The sequence below is a fragment of the Primulina eburnea genome, chromosome 14 (assembly GCF_022965805.1).
Source record: "Primulina eburnea isolate SZY01 chromosome 14, ASM2296580v1, whole genome shotgun sequence".
Classification (NCBI taxonomy): domain Eukaryota; kingdom Viridiplantae; phylum Streptophyta; class Magnoliopsida; order Lamiales; family Gesneriaceae; genus Primulina; species Primulina eburnea.
The window spans coordinates 24,544,332-24,559,499 of record NC_133114.1 but is presented as its reverse complement, the minus strand read 5'-3'; the positions used below and the strand labels follow the sequence as shown (position 1 = coordinate 24,559,499).

Genomic DNA, 15,168 nt, shown 5'->3' with positions numbered 1-15,168 from the left:
CTCCCTTGAATAAATGCACACTGGTTCTCAGCTATTGTATTACTCAAGACTTTCTTCAACCTTTTTGTTAAGACTTTAGCCAATATCTTGTACATGCTCATTATCAAACTGATAGGTCTAAAGTCTTTAACCTTGATCGTTTCTTGTTTCTTTGGGATAAGACAAATGTAAGTTTCGTTGGTGATACTGATGCCATTAACAATGCCTCCATGGAAAAATTCAGTAAACACCTTCACTAAATCCACTTTGACCGTATCCCAACACTTTTGATAGAAAGCCATTGTAAACCAGTCCGGCCCTGCAGCTTTGGATCCATCACTTTCAAACACTGTGTTTTTAATCTCTTCCTCTGAAAATTATATCTCCAACTCCTCAGCTTCAAGCCTATCTAAAGGACAACGTTCCAACACGTCTCCCCCCAATCACAATTCGATTTCCTATTAAGATTCCTGTAAAAACCGATAATTGTTTCTTCAATCTGGCTCTCCTCCGTAACCACAGACACCCATCCTCCTTCCACCTTATCATTAAGGCGTGGAAAAACTTTGAATTCTAATCCCCATCCTTCAACCATCTGACTTTTGCTTTTCGACTTTCCATTTGGAACCTCAGATTTTCAATCCTATAAATACCCAACGAGAGGAATATTTAGGGTTCGTAGAAAAACGCTCAAATATCGCTCCACAAAATTTCGGCTAAGACAAGACTAGGTTCTGCTAGGACATGAGAAAAAAAACCCGTTTCGGAGTCCTTTTGCCTCCTGGATCTATTCCAGCGCTTCTAGGACACTTTTGCAAGTTTCTATAAGTGGGTTTACAGCTAACATGAATCGCTAGGACACGCTTGAATGATTTTAAATTGTTTTCCTGAAAATTCTAAAATAAAATACGATTTTTCAGACTCTGTGTGATGGTAAAACAATGTTCTAACCTTTCCTCTAGAAGGATTAATTCTGGAGGACAGATATCAGTAAACATGAGAAAACTAAGAGTTTTCAATGTTTATATGAGTTTGTTTCAGTTATATTCTATGAGAATGTAGCCAAGACATATGTGTTCAGCTCTGCTTATGTTTTATGCTTCAGTTTATAAGAAATTACAATTACAGTTATGTATGTGTGTGTGTTGTTTATTGCTCGTCAGACCCCAATTTTCCGAGTGTTTCCCGTGACACTACCCCTCTCCTGGTCTCCCGAGATAAAAATGAGAATGAAGTTAAATAAGATGAAAAAACTCAGTTTTGCGGATGGTAAAATTTTAGTTAAAGCTTTTGAGTTGCTGTTACAGTTGTTTCTTTAATATTTCCCTTCGCTGACTAATTTGGTTTTGTACTGATAATTGTTAGTTTCATTCCATTGTTTTACTTTCTGGTTGTAAAGACTATTGATTTCCGATCATAGAATAAAGACTAGTGTCGATTTGTTCCCATACTTCGAGGCTTAATATTCTCTAAAAGTTTAATTTCAACCTTTTGGGAGCATTCCAATACCACGTTTCCGGTCGTCACGTGTGAAAACCTACATGTTAACTGAAATATAGGAAGCACTAGAATTAATTTATTCCCTCAACAGTCGGACACTTTTTTTTTTGATAGAAAACTAGATTTATTACTAAAATAGAGCAATACAAAGTTCACGCGGAAGAGAATTCCGCGGCAAGTTACAACTCAACAGTCAGACACTAGAATTAACCCTACATTGTTTCCATAGTTCACCTCGAAGTATCACTTAGTATCCACCACTCAAAAATAAGATTAGACATCGTATAATTTTCAATGATGAGCACATGGTGCAGACAAGTCCACGCATTTGCGTTCTCGATGAAGAATGAAACACAAGTTTGTTTGAGCAGGAAAAAGGAACAAGGATAAAAACAACTTGTGCCACAAATTCACGAAAGAGCCAATGCGTACTTCGGGTTGTTCAGTTGTGGCATTTTTCTTATCAATAGTTTTGAGATACCGAGCCACAGCAAGCTTGGAATAAAATTTATGCCCAGTTGACGAATCGATATAAGTCTGCAAGAATGAGAAGAAATTCATGAGAAATCCAAAGTCATAATGCCCTTCTATTCATTCAGCGGAAAGAAATGCCATCGTAATAACTTTAAAATTTTATACAACAGAATAGCTTAGTAATGAAACAAATATGTGAGTCCCTACTCTGAACAAGAATATCAAAATACAATATAGCAATATCTACAGATTACATAAGATGGTTTTCTATGACCTCGGGATAGGGATGACGGAGAACAAAATCAAAAAATGGAATAAACAAAAATAAGAGGCACGCATAAGTTTTTATAGGAGATTTCCTTTCACCCCTAGTCATTTACTGGGAGATTTATTATATTTAAAGAATTGCCGAAACAGAAAATCAAAAATTTAACCCCTCAAAATTAGTAGTAATAATAAATCAAACCATGTGACCTTACATTGTGAGGTCTTCTCATGCATTGAAACTGCAAAAAGAAGTCAATCTGCAGCTTCCAAAACTCAAGAATACTGGTTAATATTGAGGTTATTTGATATAAAGCGAACCAGAGGTCCACGCATAGTAAGGTAAGACACGGAGTCGAATAAAAATAATACTAGACTACAATTCATATACAAGTCTGAGCTTGAAAACGATTTAAACTCCACATTATTAGAGCTCCAACTCGAAACCTTAAACTTAATCGTCCCCAACATTCTTCCAAAGAGTCTTATAAATCTTCAAAAATCCTCCAGTTCATTTCCAACCAAATTGACCAACATAAACAATGAACCACTAAAACCCAAAAAACTCTATCCCTCCTCCCTAGAGCACGACCAAGATCTGTGGCGAATAAATCCCAGGTTGAACTTGGGGAAACCCAAGTGTGGTTATTAGATATTCGATCATCTATGTTTAAAAATCTCTAAGCTTTGGAAAAAAATTCTCTAAGCTTAAATGTAGTTGTGTAGTTGTGAGCTCCAAGTGGGCTTAAGAGATAAACTTGACTCCATTTAATCTAGCAAACCTTATTGCTTCCAAATAGTAAACCAACCAATAATCCCAAACTTTTTTTTTTTGATAGGAAACGATTATTTATTATTAATAATAAAGTTACAGGAGTACATCAGTGGACTAGTAGTCCACTGTCTTAATGTGACACAACCCATTAACATCACAGTAGAAAATAATCTAGCAATACACAAGTTCCCAATGTCTCAACAAATCAAAGAAGGAGACATTCGTGAAGTCTTTGTGATTTCCAATCCACATTGCCATGTTGATCTTGATTTTTTCCCAACATTCGTCTGAATTTTCCTCAATGTCTTCAAAGATTCTTCGGTTTCTTTCTAACCATACCGTCCAACAAATGCACTGAACCATTGCCAAAAAATTCTTCCCCTATTCCCTTTTGGTTGTCCCAAATCCATAATGAATAGCTCTTGTGTTGACTTTGGAGTGACCCAAACCAATCGCAGCTCTTGCAATGTTCTAGCCCACAGAAATGCGGAAAATGGACAATGAATGAGCAAATGATCTTGAGTCTCTGATTCGTTTCTGCATAGAACACACCAGCTAGGAATCAGAGTGATACCAGGACATCTTTTTTGAATCTTCTCCGAGGTCGGTAGCTTACCCAGAACGGCTGTCCAAGAGAAGATTTTGATTTTGCTAGGGACTGGATTTTTCCAGATAGGATGGAATAGATGGAAAGGCGGAAAGAGATAATCTGGAAAGAAAGATGCATAGAAAGAACTGACTGAAAAACAACCTGAAGAATCCCCACTCCACTTAATGAAATCGTCTACCCCTTCAACTAATCTGACCGAGTCTAAAGCAACTAAAACTCTGACAACTGACCAAACTCGATATCCCTAACCGCCCTTCTGAAATGAAAATCCCATGAAAGATTGGAGGTGACACTATCAAAAAGGACAAAGTAAGAAATAGGCAAGTTATGAACAGAAGATAAATGAAACAAAGCCGGAAAAGAATCTTTGAACGAAGAGTCCCCCCACCATCTATCCTCCCAAAACCTAATCTTATTCCCACCTCTCACAACAGTAGAAACTCTCAATTGAAAAGTTGAGTATATACTGGAAATATACTTCCACGGGCATCTGAACGTGGTGTTTTGTGCCAACCCCGCATCCCATCCATTCTCTTGAAACCCATACTTACTAACAATTATCTTTTTCCATAATGTTCCCTCTTCGTTGAAGAATCTCCACCACCACTTTCCAAGCAAGGCCTTATTTCTTAAGATGATTCTCCCAACTCCCAAACCCCCTTTATCCTTCGGCTTGCATACAGTAGCCCAAGATACCAGATGAATGTGTCTGTCTCCCTCCGCACCATCCCAAAAGAAGTTCCTTGAGATCTTGTCCATTGAATCCGCTATATTCTTCGGTACCCTGAATAAAGACATATAATAAATCGGTATGAAATTCAAAACAGATAATATCAATGTCAATCTTCCCCCTTTGGACAAGAAGGATTTCTTCCATGTGGCCAATCTCTTCGACATTCTATCCACAACGGGCTGCCAAAAAGAAGTTTTTAATGGATTGCCTCCCAACGGAACTCCCAAGTATATGATAGGCCAATTCTACATACCACAACCCAACTCTAGTGCCAACCTTTCAACCTCTCCTTGTTCACGGTTAATTCCCAACAAAGCACTATTTTCCCAATTGATTTTTAGTCCGGACATAGCACAAAAAGAACTCACCACTTGAACCATAAATCTGTTGTGAGCATCGGTCTTCCCGAAGAAGAACGTGTCATCCGCGAATTGAATATGAGATATCTCAATCTTGTCTCTACCGACCTCTATTCCCCTTGTGAAATTCATTTCCTTAGCTTTGTCAATTAATCTTGCCAACACGTCCACCACCAAATTGAAGAGAAAAGGAGACAATGGATCTCCTTGGCGAAGTCCTTTGAAAGCTTTAATTTTACCTCTCGGCCTCCCATTAATCAAGAAAGAAAATGATACATTTGATACGCATCCTCTCATCCATGATCTCCATCTACAGCCAAACCCCTTTTTCATCAAAGTATAGTCCAAGAAATCCCAACTCACATTATCGTATGCTTTTTCAAAATCCACCTTCAATGCCCATCCTCTTTTTTTCTTTCTCCTCCCCTCCTCAAGCAGTTCATTCGCTATAATGCCGCAATCGAGGATCTGTCTCCCCTCAACAAAAGCATTTTGAGAAACTGATATAGTATCTGCTATAGCTTTTTTCAACCTCTCTGTTAAGACCTTTGCAATTATCTTGTACAAACTTGTGATTAAACTTATGGGTCTGTAGTCCTTCACTTTGTAGGAGTCAGCTTTCTTTTTAATCAAGCATATATATGTCTCATTAGTTGCTCCATTTATGATGCCGCTGTGAAAGAACTCATCAAAAACCATCAAAAGATCACTTTTGACTATATCCCAACATTCTTGGAAAAAAGCCAAAGTAAATCCATCGGCCCCGGGACTTTTTCCTCCATCACATTTGAATACAGCATGTTTGATCTCATTTTCGGTGAATTTCTTTTCCAACTGACGGCTCATCCCTCCTTCAATAGGGCTCCAATCGACACCTTCAATACCCCAGCATCTTTCCTCCGCTTCACCATACAGACCCTTGAAGAACTCTAGAATCATTGAGACAATTTCTTCCTCGCATGTTGTAATCGATCCATCATTTTTTTCCAGTCTCTCAATGGTAGCTTTGCATTTACGATGATTTAGTAGCGAGTGAAAGAACTTTGTGTTTTGATCTCCCTCCTTAATCCATTTGATCTTGCATTTTTGGTACTGAATTTGATTATTCCGCCTTAACAACTCCTCCATCATCAATTTCGCTTCTTTCCTCTCCTTCAAAAGATCCTCCGAACCCCTCCCCTCACCCTCCAATCTGTCAATTTCACTGATTTTGTTCGATAAATCTGCTATTTTCATTTCCAAACGGCCATACACCTCTTGATTCCACCTCTTCAAATCCCCTTTAATAGTCTTGAGTTTCTGCATGAACTTATACCCTGCCCATCCATGTGAGTTCGAATTATTCCACCACAATTTTGCCAAGTTTTTAAAACTTCTATCTCTTAGCAACACATTCTCAAATCTGAAAGGTGTTGGTCCCCATTTATTTTTTGACAAGTCGGGCACCAACGGGAAGTGGTCCGAAGTGATTCTTGGTAAGATTGATTGTCTGTGGTGTGGATAAAGTTCGATCCATCCCATTGTGAACATGAATCTGTCCAATCTACTACAGATGGGTGAGCTCCTGAGATTTGACCACGTGAATTTGCCATTCATTAAAGGTGGATCGCATAACTCCAGTTCTTGAATCAAACTATCAAAGCATGACATACTAGATGTCTGAGCGCTACTGTTAAGTTTCTCTCGAGTGGACCTTACTACATTGAAATCTCCCCCCACACCATCTTTCTCCACAAATAACTCTCAGCCCTGCAAGCTCATCCCAAAATTGACTTCTTCTTCTTGGTTGACACGGCCCATATACTGCTGTAAACCACCAGTCTTGATGTGTTTCCTTTTGAATATGAATTGAGACCGAGAATTCCCCAATCAAATTGTTCTTTACAGAAAGGACCCTTGGATCCCACATAATCAAGATTCCCCCCGATCTACCCACTGCAGGTAAAGTGATCCACTCAACGAACCTCGACTTCCAAAGACTTGCAATAAACCTCCTGTCCACCACCACTCTTTTGGTTTCCTGCAGTATTATTATTTCTAGTTTTTCTTTGGCAATCACGGCTCTTATCAATCCCCTACGAGTAGCTGAACCACTTCCTCTAATATTCCATGAGAGCATCTTCATCAATACACACCAACTTTCCCTGCAAACTGTCCATTACCATCATCTTGACTTACTAATCTCCTACCAAAGTCATGTACATCATTAAATTCCACTTTCTCTACCCCAATCAGTTTCAAGCACTGATTGTGGTCCGTGTTGTTAAGATCCTGCTTCCCCATACCCAATACTGCCTCTTTTTCCATCAATCCACCCTTAGACACTATGAAATCATTTCCAGATACACCCAACTTTTGACTAATTGAGAAAACCCCCTGCCCCCCCTTAAACTTTACCCCTCCCCCCGACTCACCCATGACCACAGGAATAGAAATGAGGGAAGATTGATGTGGATAAGAGTTGATGGGTAAATTGCAAACCTTACTCAGAGATTCTTCAAAAAATTCGCCCAAGTCGTCAAATTCCATTGAATGCCTTGTCATCTTATCTGAATAGTCGGAGATGTGACTGTCCGCATCGCTGAATTCGCTCCCTTCGTCTGAAATATTATATGTCCCTCCTCGAATTATTTTTTCCTGCCATATTCCATCCTCCCCTTGAATTATGTCTTTGTCGATCTCAATGATTGGTATCTTTAAGGCATATTTCTGTTGCAGTAGTGATGCTTCACGGTGTAATCTACCTTGTTTTCTGCAATAGACATGTTCATACTTCCTTTCAGTGGGGCACTGCTCCTTCTCTAAAACCTGCCGTTCTTTGTTATGTGATTCAGAGTTGCTAGAAGATTCAATCTTTCCCTTATGAAATTCATTCTCTTCCCTGGGCTTTATTTTTTTAAGGATCTTGACATACTTTCCTCGGTTCCAAGGTTCTGATACACAGCTTCGACCCCCATAGTTTTCACCCCTATCCGAGAATATATTTCATTGTAAATCTGAAGTTTTGTACAGATTTGACAAATCACTATTCTGAAGATGCTTGACAGATGCTTCTTGAACTACAGCTGGTTGAGTTTTAGTATTCACCATCTGTATTTTTTGGATGTCGATATTGGTTTCTGTTGACAAGTCGTTTCTTTGGATTCCTTTCCTTTTTCCCCATCCGTCCACCGTTCTATTTCCATCAATCAGCACTTGGGCATAAGATCTTCTCTCGTACTCTTCATACGCTGATATTTTGACCGAGTCTACAATAATTCGAATGATCAAAAGACCTCTTGAAGTTTGGATTTGAAGATTTCTGTTGATGAACCCTCCTTCAGTTCCCATTACTTTAATTTTTGCTGCCGACAAGTCTTTAGACTTTAAGTAGGATAGTGTCTTGACTTATGCTCAACAAGCCTCCGCATTGATCACCAATATTTTTGAAGAGCTCTGTGGACCATAAATCCCACGGTATCCCCAGTTAACGGATCCAGCTATTGCAACATTCAAAAACCTCATCTTCGCTATTGCTATGCTGGCTCCATTTTTCAAAGGACAGGGTGACTTTATTTTCCAGAAAACATTTCTTTAATCTCAAGTAGAAGGATGCATCTTCTTCGTTATGTGGCCACCAAACTGCTTTGTTGGCTTGGAATGGAAATACTTCAATCCTTCTCTGAACTGCCTTCCCAAGTGTATTACTCACCAATTCCCACGATATGTTGACGCAATCCCTTGTGATGATAAGAGCTTTACTCCAGTCCTTTGATCTGCAATCTGGTAATTGTTCCAAAGCTACAACTTGTGAATATCCCGATTCAGAGTGTTTCGGCTTGAAGTTCCCCTGCTGCTGTGAATGTTCCATAGGCTTCCTATTGACTCTGAAACGCAGGGTGTTATCCCTTCGGATCATTTCGGTTTTGGACAGATTATTTAACATCCATTTCCAGCCCCAATTTAGTCTCCCACTAGGTATGGTGATGCGCTGTGTTTTGCCCCTCCAAACTAGCTTAGATAAATCTAAATAGCTTCCTCTACCATTCACGATTTTCTGCATGGTTACCACCGTCTCTCTGCCTCTGAATCTGTTAAACATTGGACAAGATTCTGGTTTGGAAATGTAGTCCCCTAATTTCGAGATAACCCATAAAAAAATATCGTAATCCAGTTCTAACACATAGGTCGCATTCCTGGTCCTCTCACTTATCAGAACCGTATTACCCCTCCTTCCCCGGCTAATTAGGAACAATTTTTGTTCAATTTTGATCTCACAACTCGAGTTGAAAAAATTCCTGCCCATCCCTCGATACATCTCGAGGAGTTTTGAAAATCTAAGTAATGTTCAGACGAAAAGGTGGACGATCAATGATTATCGGTAAGAAAAAATGAGGAGGATTTTTCGGCGAAAAAGAAACGGTAGTCAAGAAAATCGAGATGGGCCAATCACTGGGATACGAAATGCTGTTTTGATTTATATTTTAAGTGAAGCTAAAAGGACAGTGACGCCGGCCGGTGGCCGGCGCCGGAGTAGGATGTAAAAGACGATCGGCAAAGCTCAGTAATTAAAGGAGAATATTTGAAATTTGGAAGACCCGGTAAACCTAGATCTGGAATGGGGCAGGAGCATTTTTTAAAATTTCTCTCTCTAGACCTTTGTCGAATAGTTTCGAAACACTTACCCAAATCAATCAAAACACACCAATAATCCCAAACTAGTGTAGTGAGAGACCATAATTCAGTTCCAAGTGATTCGAGTATCTTCATTCTAATCGTTTGGAATAGAACTATGGTCTCTTGCTACGCTGCCCACCTGCCACGTCTGTCCAATTTTTTTCCCACGCTGCTCCCAAGCAGAACCTTAGCCCACCGCCCGCAATTTTTTCGCTTTGCTCCTGCACGCACCTTAGCCTCCTGCAGGTCACGCGCAAACCTTATTTTTCGTGCAGGAGCGCCCTAACTTTCGCACTTTCCAAAGGTCGAGAAATAGCAACGGAAGTTTTTAGGAGTTAAACAATATTCAACATCATGGTATTAGGCAGCGCATTATCATATTCAGTGGCAAAGCTTGGAGACGACAGGCTTCTTGTTTGACTAAATTATTGAGAGGGAACAAGGAAGCTTTCGAACCGTTTCACAAGGAACATGATCACAAGTCTCGATCTTTCCGACCTAATGCTTCGATGAAGGAGAAGTTTGTTAGACAACATTCAGAAGTAGGGACCATCTTTACAGATCAGTAAACAAGGATTGGAACGCATCTCCAATCATTAACAAGGAGAGTATTACTATATCATGGAAAGGGTTCGCTCCGTCCTGGGCAAATTGAAATCTTTCCTTTTCAAGCCAACAAAGTTATGTGGTGGCCGAACAAAGATGAAGACACTTAATTTTATCTGAAACTAAAGAGATGGTTTTCCGAAATGAGAGTCACGCTGAATTTTGAGAAGTGGACAGAGGAAGATAATGCAAAGGAATTAGTGATGGAAAGCAGGAATAGCTGGATAACAATTTTTGGGATTCCATGGACATTGGGGTCGACAGAATTGATGCAATCTATTGGCGAGCAGTGTGGGGGGTCTTTTGGATATCCATAAACACACTATGTTGTTTATGGACCTTTCGGTAACTAAAATCAAAGTCGAAGGACCTGAAGATGGTTTCATAAGCAGTTTGAGGCAAATTCAATCACAATTTGGTCCTATCTTGATTCGAATTGTGGTTAGATTATGTTCATCTATCAGCCAATCCTTTTAACGATCGTCGGTCATATGCTCAGGTTGTGGGTAAAAGATCGGAGGAGAAGGTTGATAGAAAGGAGATCGGGGATTTGAATCCAAATGAAGAACGATTAAGGAAAAGTTCTAATGCAGTAGATGAATGTATTGGAGAAGAGCAGAAGAGTAGGGCCTCGATAGGAAACCATGCCGCTGAGGGTAGCTGTGGAAAAGTCAAAGAGGTGTTCAATTCCTTTCCTAGGAATTGTGATGAGGTCAATTCCATCTTTTTATGATCCCTCTCGTGCTCTTCAAGGATTGGATTTAAGTGCAAATGACAAAAAAATGGAAGAGGAGTAATCCGAGAGAAGACAACCCATTCAATATTAGAAAGTGGAGATCATAGCCTTTCCCAGAGGACTAAAATTTAAGTTTCTTCAGAAGGTGAATCCAAAAGGTATTGCTAATTTTAGAAGAGGAATTCAGGCAGCGCGTGAGTTAGTTGATGGGGATGGAGTAAATATAAATTCAGGACAGACAAAAAAATATTTTCGAGAGAGGAGGGTCAGGGATTAACCACTGAGGATTTAGAGATCGAGGAGGACTTCATAATGTTTCGACCGGAGTTTGTTCTCTCGAGGATTCTAAATTGTTTGTTTCGAACAGTCTTCAATCCTTAAGCTCGGATAATAAGACTTCGACTCCACAAGGATTGGAGAACATGAGGGACTTATTTGCATTATCTCCTACTCTTACGCGAAATGAGAGGCTGATCTACGAGGATTTTCTTGACATTAGGGTGGGTAAGGTAAGTTCATGCTCTAACATTTCACCTCTTAAACGACCTTTATCTCTCAATTCCATTCTTCCTACGCCTTTATATTTCTTTGTTTCGTCAAAGGGTGATGTGATTCATATAGCAAAATCACTCGAGTTTGAAAAGCCGGACGATTCGGGTAAAAAATTTCTAGAAGAGGATGGTGTGAATCTAAATCAAGGGGTGGAAGCGGTTCAGAGTGTTCGGAGGCAGCAATTGGCTGTCTATGACAATTTTCTATCTCGGTTGGAGGTGGAAAAAGTGTCGCTAGTAAATTTAAAATGGAACAGATCGGCGACTTATAAAAACAAGGAGTTAACTCGACTGGATTTTGGGATAAATTACAAGAAAGTGATGATTCATAGGGGCCTGAAGTGGTAAATGAAGATCCTATCTTGGAATTTAAGGGGATAGGATTAAAGTAGACATAGGGGATTGATACAAGCGGTTGTGCGCAAAAAAAGGCAGGACATATTAGTTGTTCAAGAGATTGAAAGACAGGGGTAGATAGGAGTTTTGTAGCGAGCATTTAAACCCTGTATTTGTGGAATTGTTAGTGTTACCATCTATGGGAAGATCACGGGGTATTTTGGTAACATGGGATACCAGATCGGTGTTGGTTAAGGATAGTCTGATAGGAGAGTTCTCACTTCTCAGTATCTATATAAGTTGAAAATGAAAACGTTACCAAGTGGTGGTTTTCAGCTGTTTATGGGCCATGTAAACCGAGGGACGGACAAGCTATTTGGGATTAATTGGCTGGATTAAGAGTGATATGTGGTGAGCTATGTGTGTAGTGGGGGGACTTCAACATGGTCAGAGCTCTTAGTGAGAAAATGAACAATATTTCCTTGACTAGCAATATGCTTTGCTTTGATTCTTTGGTTATGGAGCTGGAGTAGTGTGATTCACCTCCTCGGAATGCAAAGTTCACTTGGTCTAATTTGAGAGCCTCTCATTTTTTGTAGGGCGCCTGCATTATTTTACATATCATCGACAACCGGTCTTACCCAGAAATACATCGGATCACCTCCCCTTGATTCTGGATGCTTCAAAAGGTATTTGGGGTCTGTCTCCTTTGAGATTTGAGAATGTGTGGTTGGAGCATAAGAATTTTAAGAAAGATTTGCAAATTGGTGGAACAAAAAAGATCTTCAAGGTTGGGAAGGATATAAATTCATGAGGAAGCTAATGGTTTTAAAAACGGATCTTAAGAAGTGGAATGGAGAGGTCTTTGGAAATTTACAAGTGTCGTGTGTGGAGATTGAAAAGAAGATTTGTGAGGTGGACGAGAAGGAGAGTGAAGGCCAGGGATAAATCATTTTGGCGAATGAGAAAAAATAAGCTACATCTCTCTCATAAGATTTAATCTGTAAAAAGAACCAAATAATCAGTCAAAAGGCTAGGGTTAAATGGGTTATTTTCACTCGCTACTCAATTGCGAAAGAGCATAACTATCATCAATAAATTGGAAAGGGTTGATCAGTTGATTGATCGATTATTTCAGATGGAGAACAGATTGAGCTTCATCTAATAGAGTTCTTCCAAAATTAATATAGTAAAACTGACGGGGTGGGGAATATGAGTGGAACGGAGCCATTGACAGGTTTGGAAAAACCTTTTTTTCCGAGGAAGAGGTTAACAGAGCAGTCTTTGATAGTGATGAAACAAAAAAACCTAGCCCGAATGGATTCACAACGGCAGTTTACCAACTTTGGTGGGATACAATCAAAGGGGATTTGACGAAGGTGTTTAGTGAATTTTTTGAAGGGGGAATTATTAATGGAATAATCAATAGGACCTATATTAGTTTTATACCAAGAAAACAAGAATCGGATCAAATTAAGGATTTCAGCCCATAAATCTAGTCATTGTCTTTACAAAATCATTACTAAAGTTTTGTCACTAAGATTAAAGAAGATATAATACCTATCTCAGACACAGATTCTCAGAATGCCTTTATTGAGGGTAGATAAACTCTAGATTGTTGTCTAGTTGCAAATGAGTTGGTGGAGGAATATAGGCTGAAGAAGAGGAATGGATGGGTTTTTAAGGTCATGTTTGAGAAAGCTTTTGATAATGTTGATGGGAGCTTCTTGGATTTTATGTTTCTCAAGAAAGGTTTTGGGGAGCGATGATAGAAACGGATTAAAGAATGCATTTCAAGTGTATCTTTCTCGATTCCTATTAATGGCAGGCCTAGGGGTAAATCCAATGGTGAAAAAGGACTTAGGCAAGGAGATCCACTATCACCCTTCCTCTTTAATTTGGAGGTGGATGTGTTGACAATTGGCTGACAAGACAAAGGAGATGGACCTTTGTAGGGATTGGGAAGCAAGCAAAGAGAGTGGATATTTCCCGTATTCAGTTGGCGGATGATGCACTATTTTTGTGAAGAAAGAGAGTCATATGAGATTTCTGACTGAGATTTTACCCTCTTTCTGTGAGATGTCGGGTTTAAAGACCAAATTTGGAAAAAAGTGTTTTATTGGGGATCAATTGCGAAGGAGAAGATGTGAACATGTTAAGCATGTGAAATTCGTTGTGGGAAAGAGTTGTGACCCATAAGATACTTGGGGATTCCTTTGGTTGTGAATCCTTTGAAGGTTTCTTTTTGGGAGCAAATCCTTTTTAAGATGGTTAATAAGTTGGCAAGATGGAAGAATGTTTTCTTGCTTTCTTATCCAGAGGTGGAAGATTGACTTTGATTTCAGCAGTATTGAAGGCGTTGCCAATGTATTTCATGTCCATTTTTAGGGTACCCTGAGGTTTAAAAGAAACCATGGAGAATATAATGTGAGATTTTTGTGGGATGGAGCGGATGGGGATCACCATGGTCACATGGTGTCTTGAGATCAAGTTTGTAGACCAAAGAAGTGAAAGGGTTTTGGTATTGGCAATATTTGTTTGAGAAACAAGGCTTTGCTAGAGAAATAATGGTGGGGATTTTCTAGTGAAGGGGGTGTAGTTATGGAAAAAGATTGTGTTCAGCAAATATTAGGACACAATATAATGGGTGGGACGTGGGTATTCCAAGAAGTGTTGTCCTCAAAAGTTCTTAGAAATTTATCTCCATTATCTATCAGGCTTTTCTTCAATCAGTGACATCGGTGGTCAAGGGGGGAGATAAGATGAGGTTTTGGGAAGATAGATGGTGGCAGAATTCATTTTTTCAAGATCTTTACCCATCTTTATTCCAGATTTGGAGGTCCGTAAACATCATATTTCTTACTTTGCACAATTCAATTCTTCATCCAACCCTTCTACTTTTCTTAGAATTTTTTTAAGCGGGATCTCAAGAATGAGAAAGCAATTGAGTTAGGTTTTTTGATCAAGTAATTAGTTAGGGTCAGATTGATCGAAGGTGCAGACTACAGAAGACAAGGAGGAGTGGGTTTGGGATTCTTCAGTGCAATTTTCAGTAAAATCTTTCTTCGAGTCTTTCTTTTCAAATTCTAGTTATCCTTTTTTTTCTCTTTATCAGCAATTTATAAAGGTCCCATTCCATCCGACGTGCAAGTATTCAAGTGGATTGCAGTGCCTAGGAAATTACATTGGTTTAAGATGTTTCAAAAAAAGTTTTCTTCTTGTTCTCTTTGTCCAAATTGGTGTATTATGTCGGTGAGAGGAGGAGACTCGGGATCATTTGATCATCCATTGTCCTTTTTCACTCTGTCATTGGCTTAAAGCTTTGGCGGAGTTCGGCTTGATTTGGGTTATCTCCAAGATCAACTTGGGATTTATTCGAAACATATCTCAGATGGGATTTGGGGAAGAGGAAGAATTTTTTGGAATATGGTGGTTCAATGTTTGAGCCGGTCCGTGTGGATGGAGAGGAATAGAAGAATATTTCAAGATCAAGAAAATTTGATTCAGGAGAGTTGGGACAAGATAAAATTCAAGGTTTCATGCTGGAGTTCGAGGATTGTAGAGTTCAAATCATCTTTGGTCTCCGATT

At 39.3% G+C, this 15,168-nt stretch overlaps 1 protein-coding gene across 6 annotated transcripts in view; it reads right to left on the bottom strand.

Annotated features, from left to right (window-relative positions):
* LOC140813085 (uncharacterized) overlaps positions 1–15,168 on the bottom strand; it is a 67,336-nt gene that overhangs the window by 45,439 nt on the left and 6,729 nt on the right. For all 6 annotated transcript variants that reach the window (XM_073171513.1, XM_073171518.1, XM_073171514.1 and 3 more), the window contains exon 4: positions 1,912–2,016. In XM_073171513.1, the coding sequence (XP_073027614.1) occupies positions 1,912–2,016 (105 nt within the window). The remainder of the gene's footprint in view (positions 1–1,911; positions 2,017–15,168) is intronic.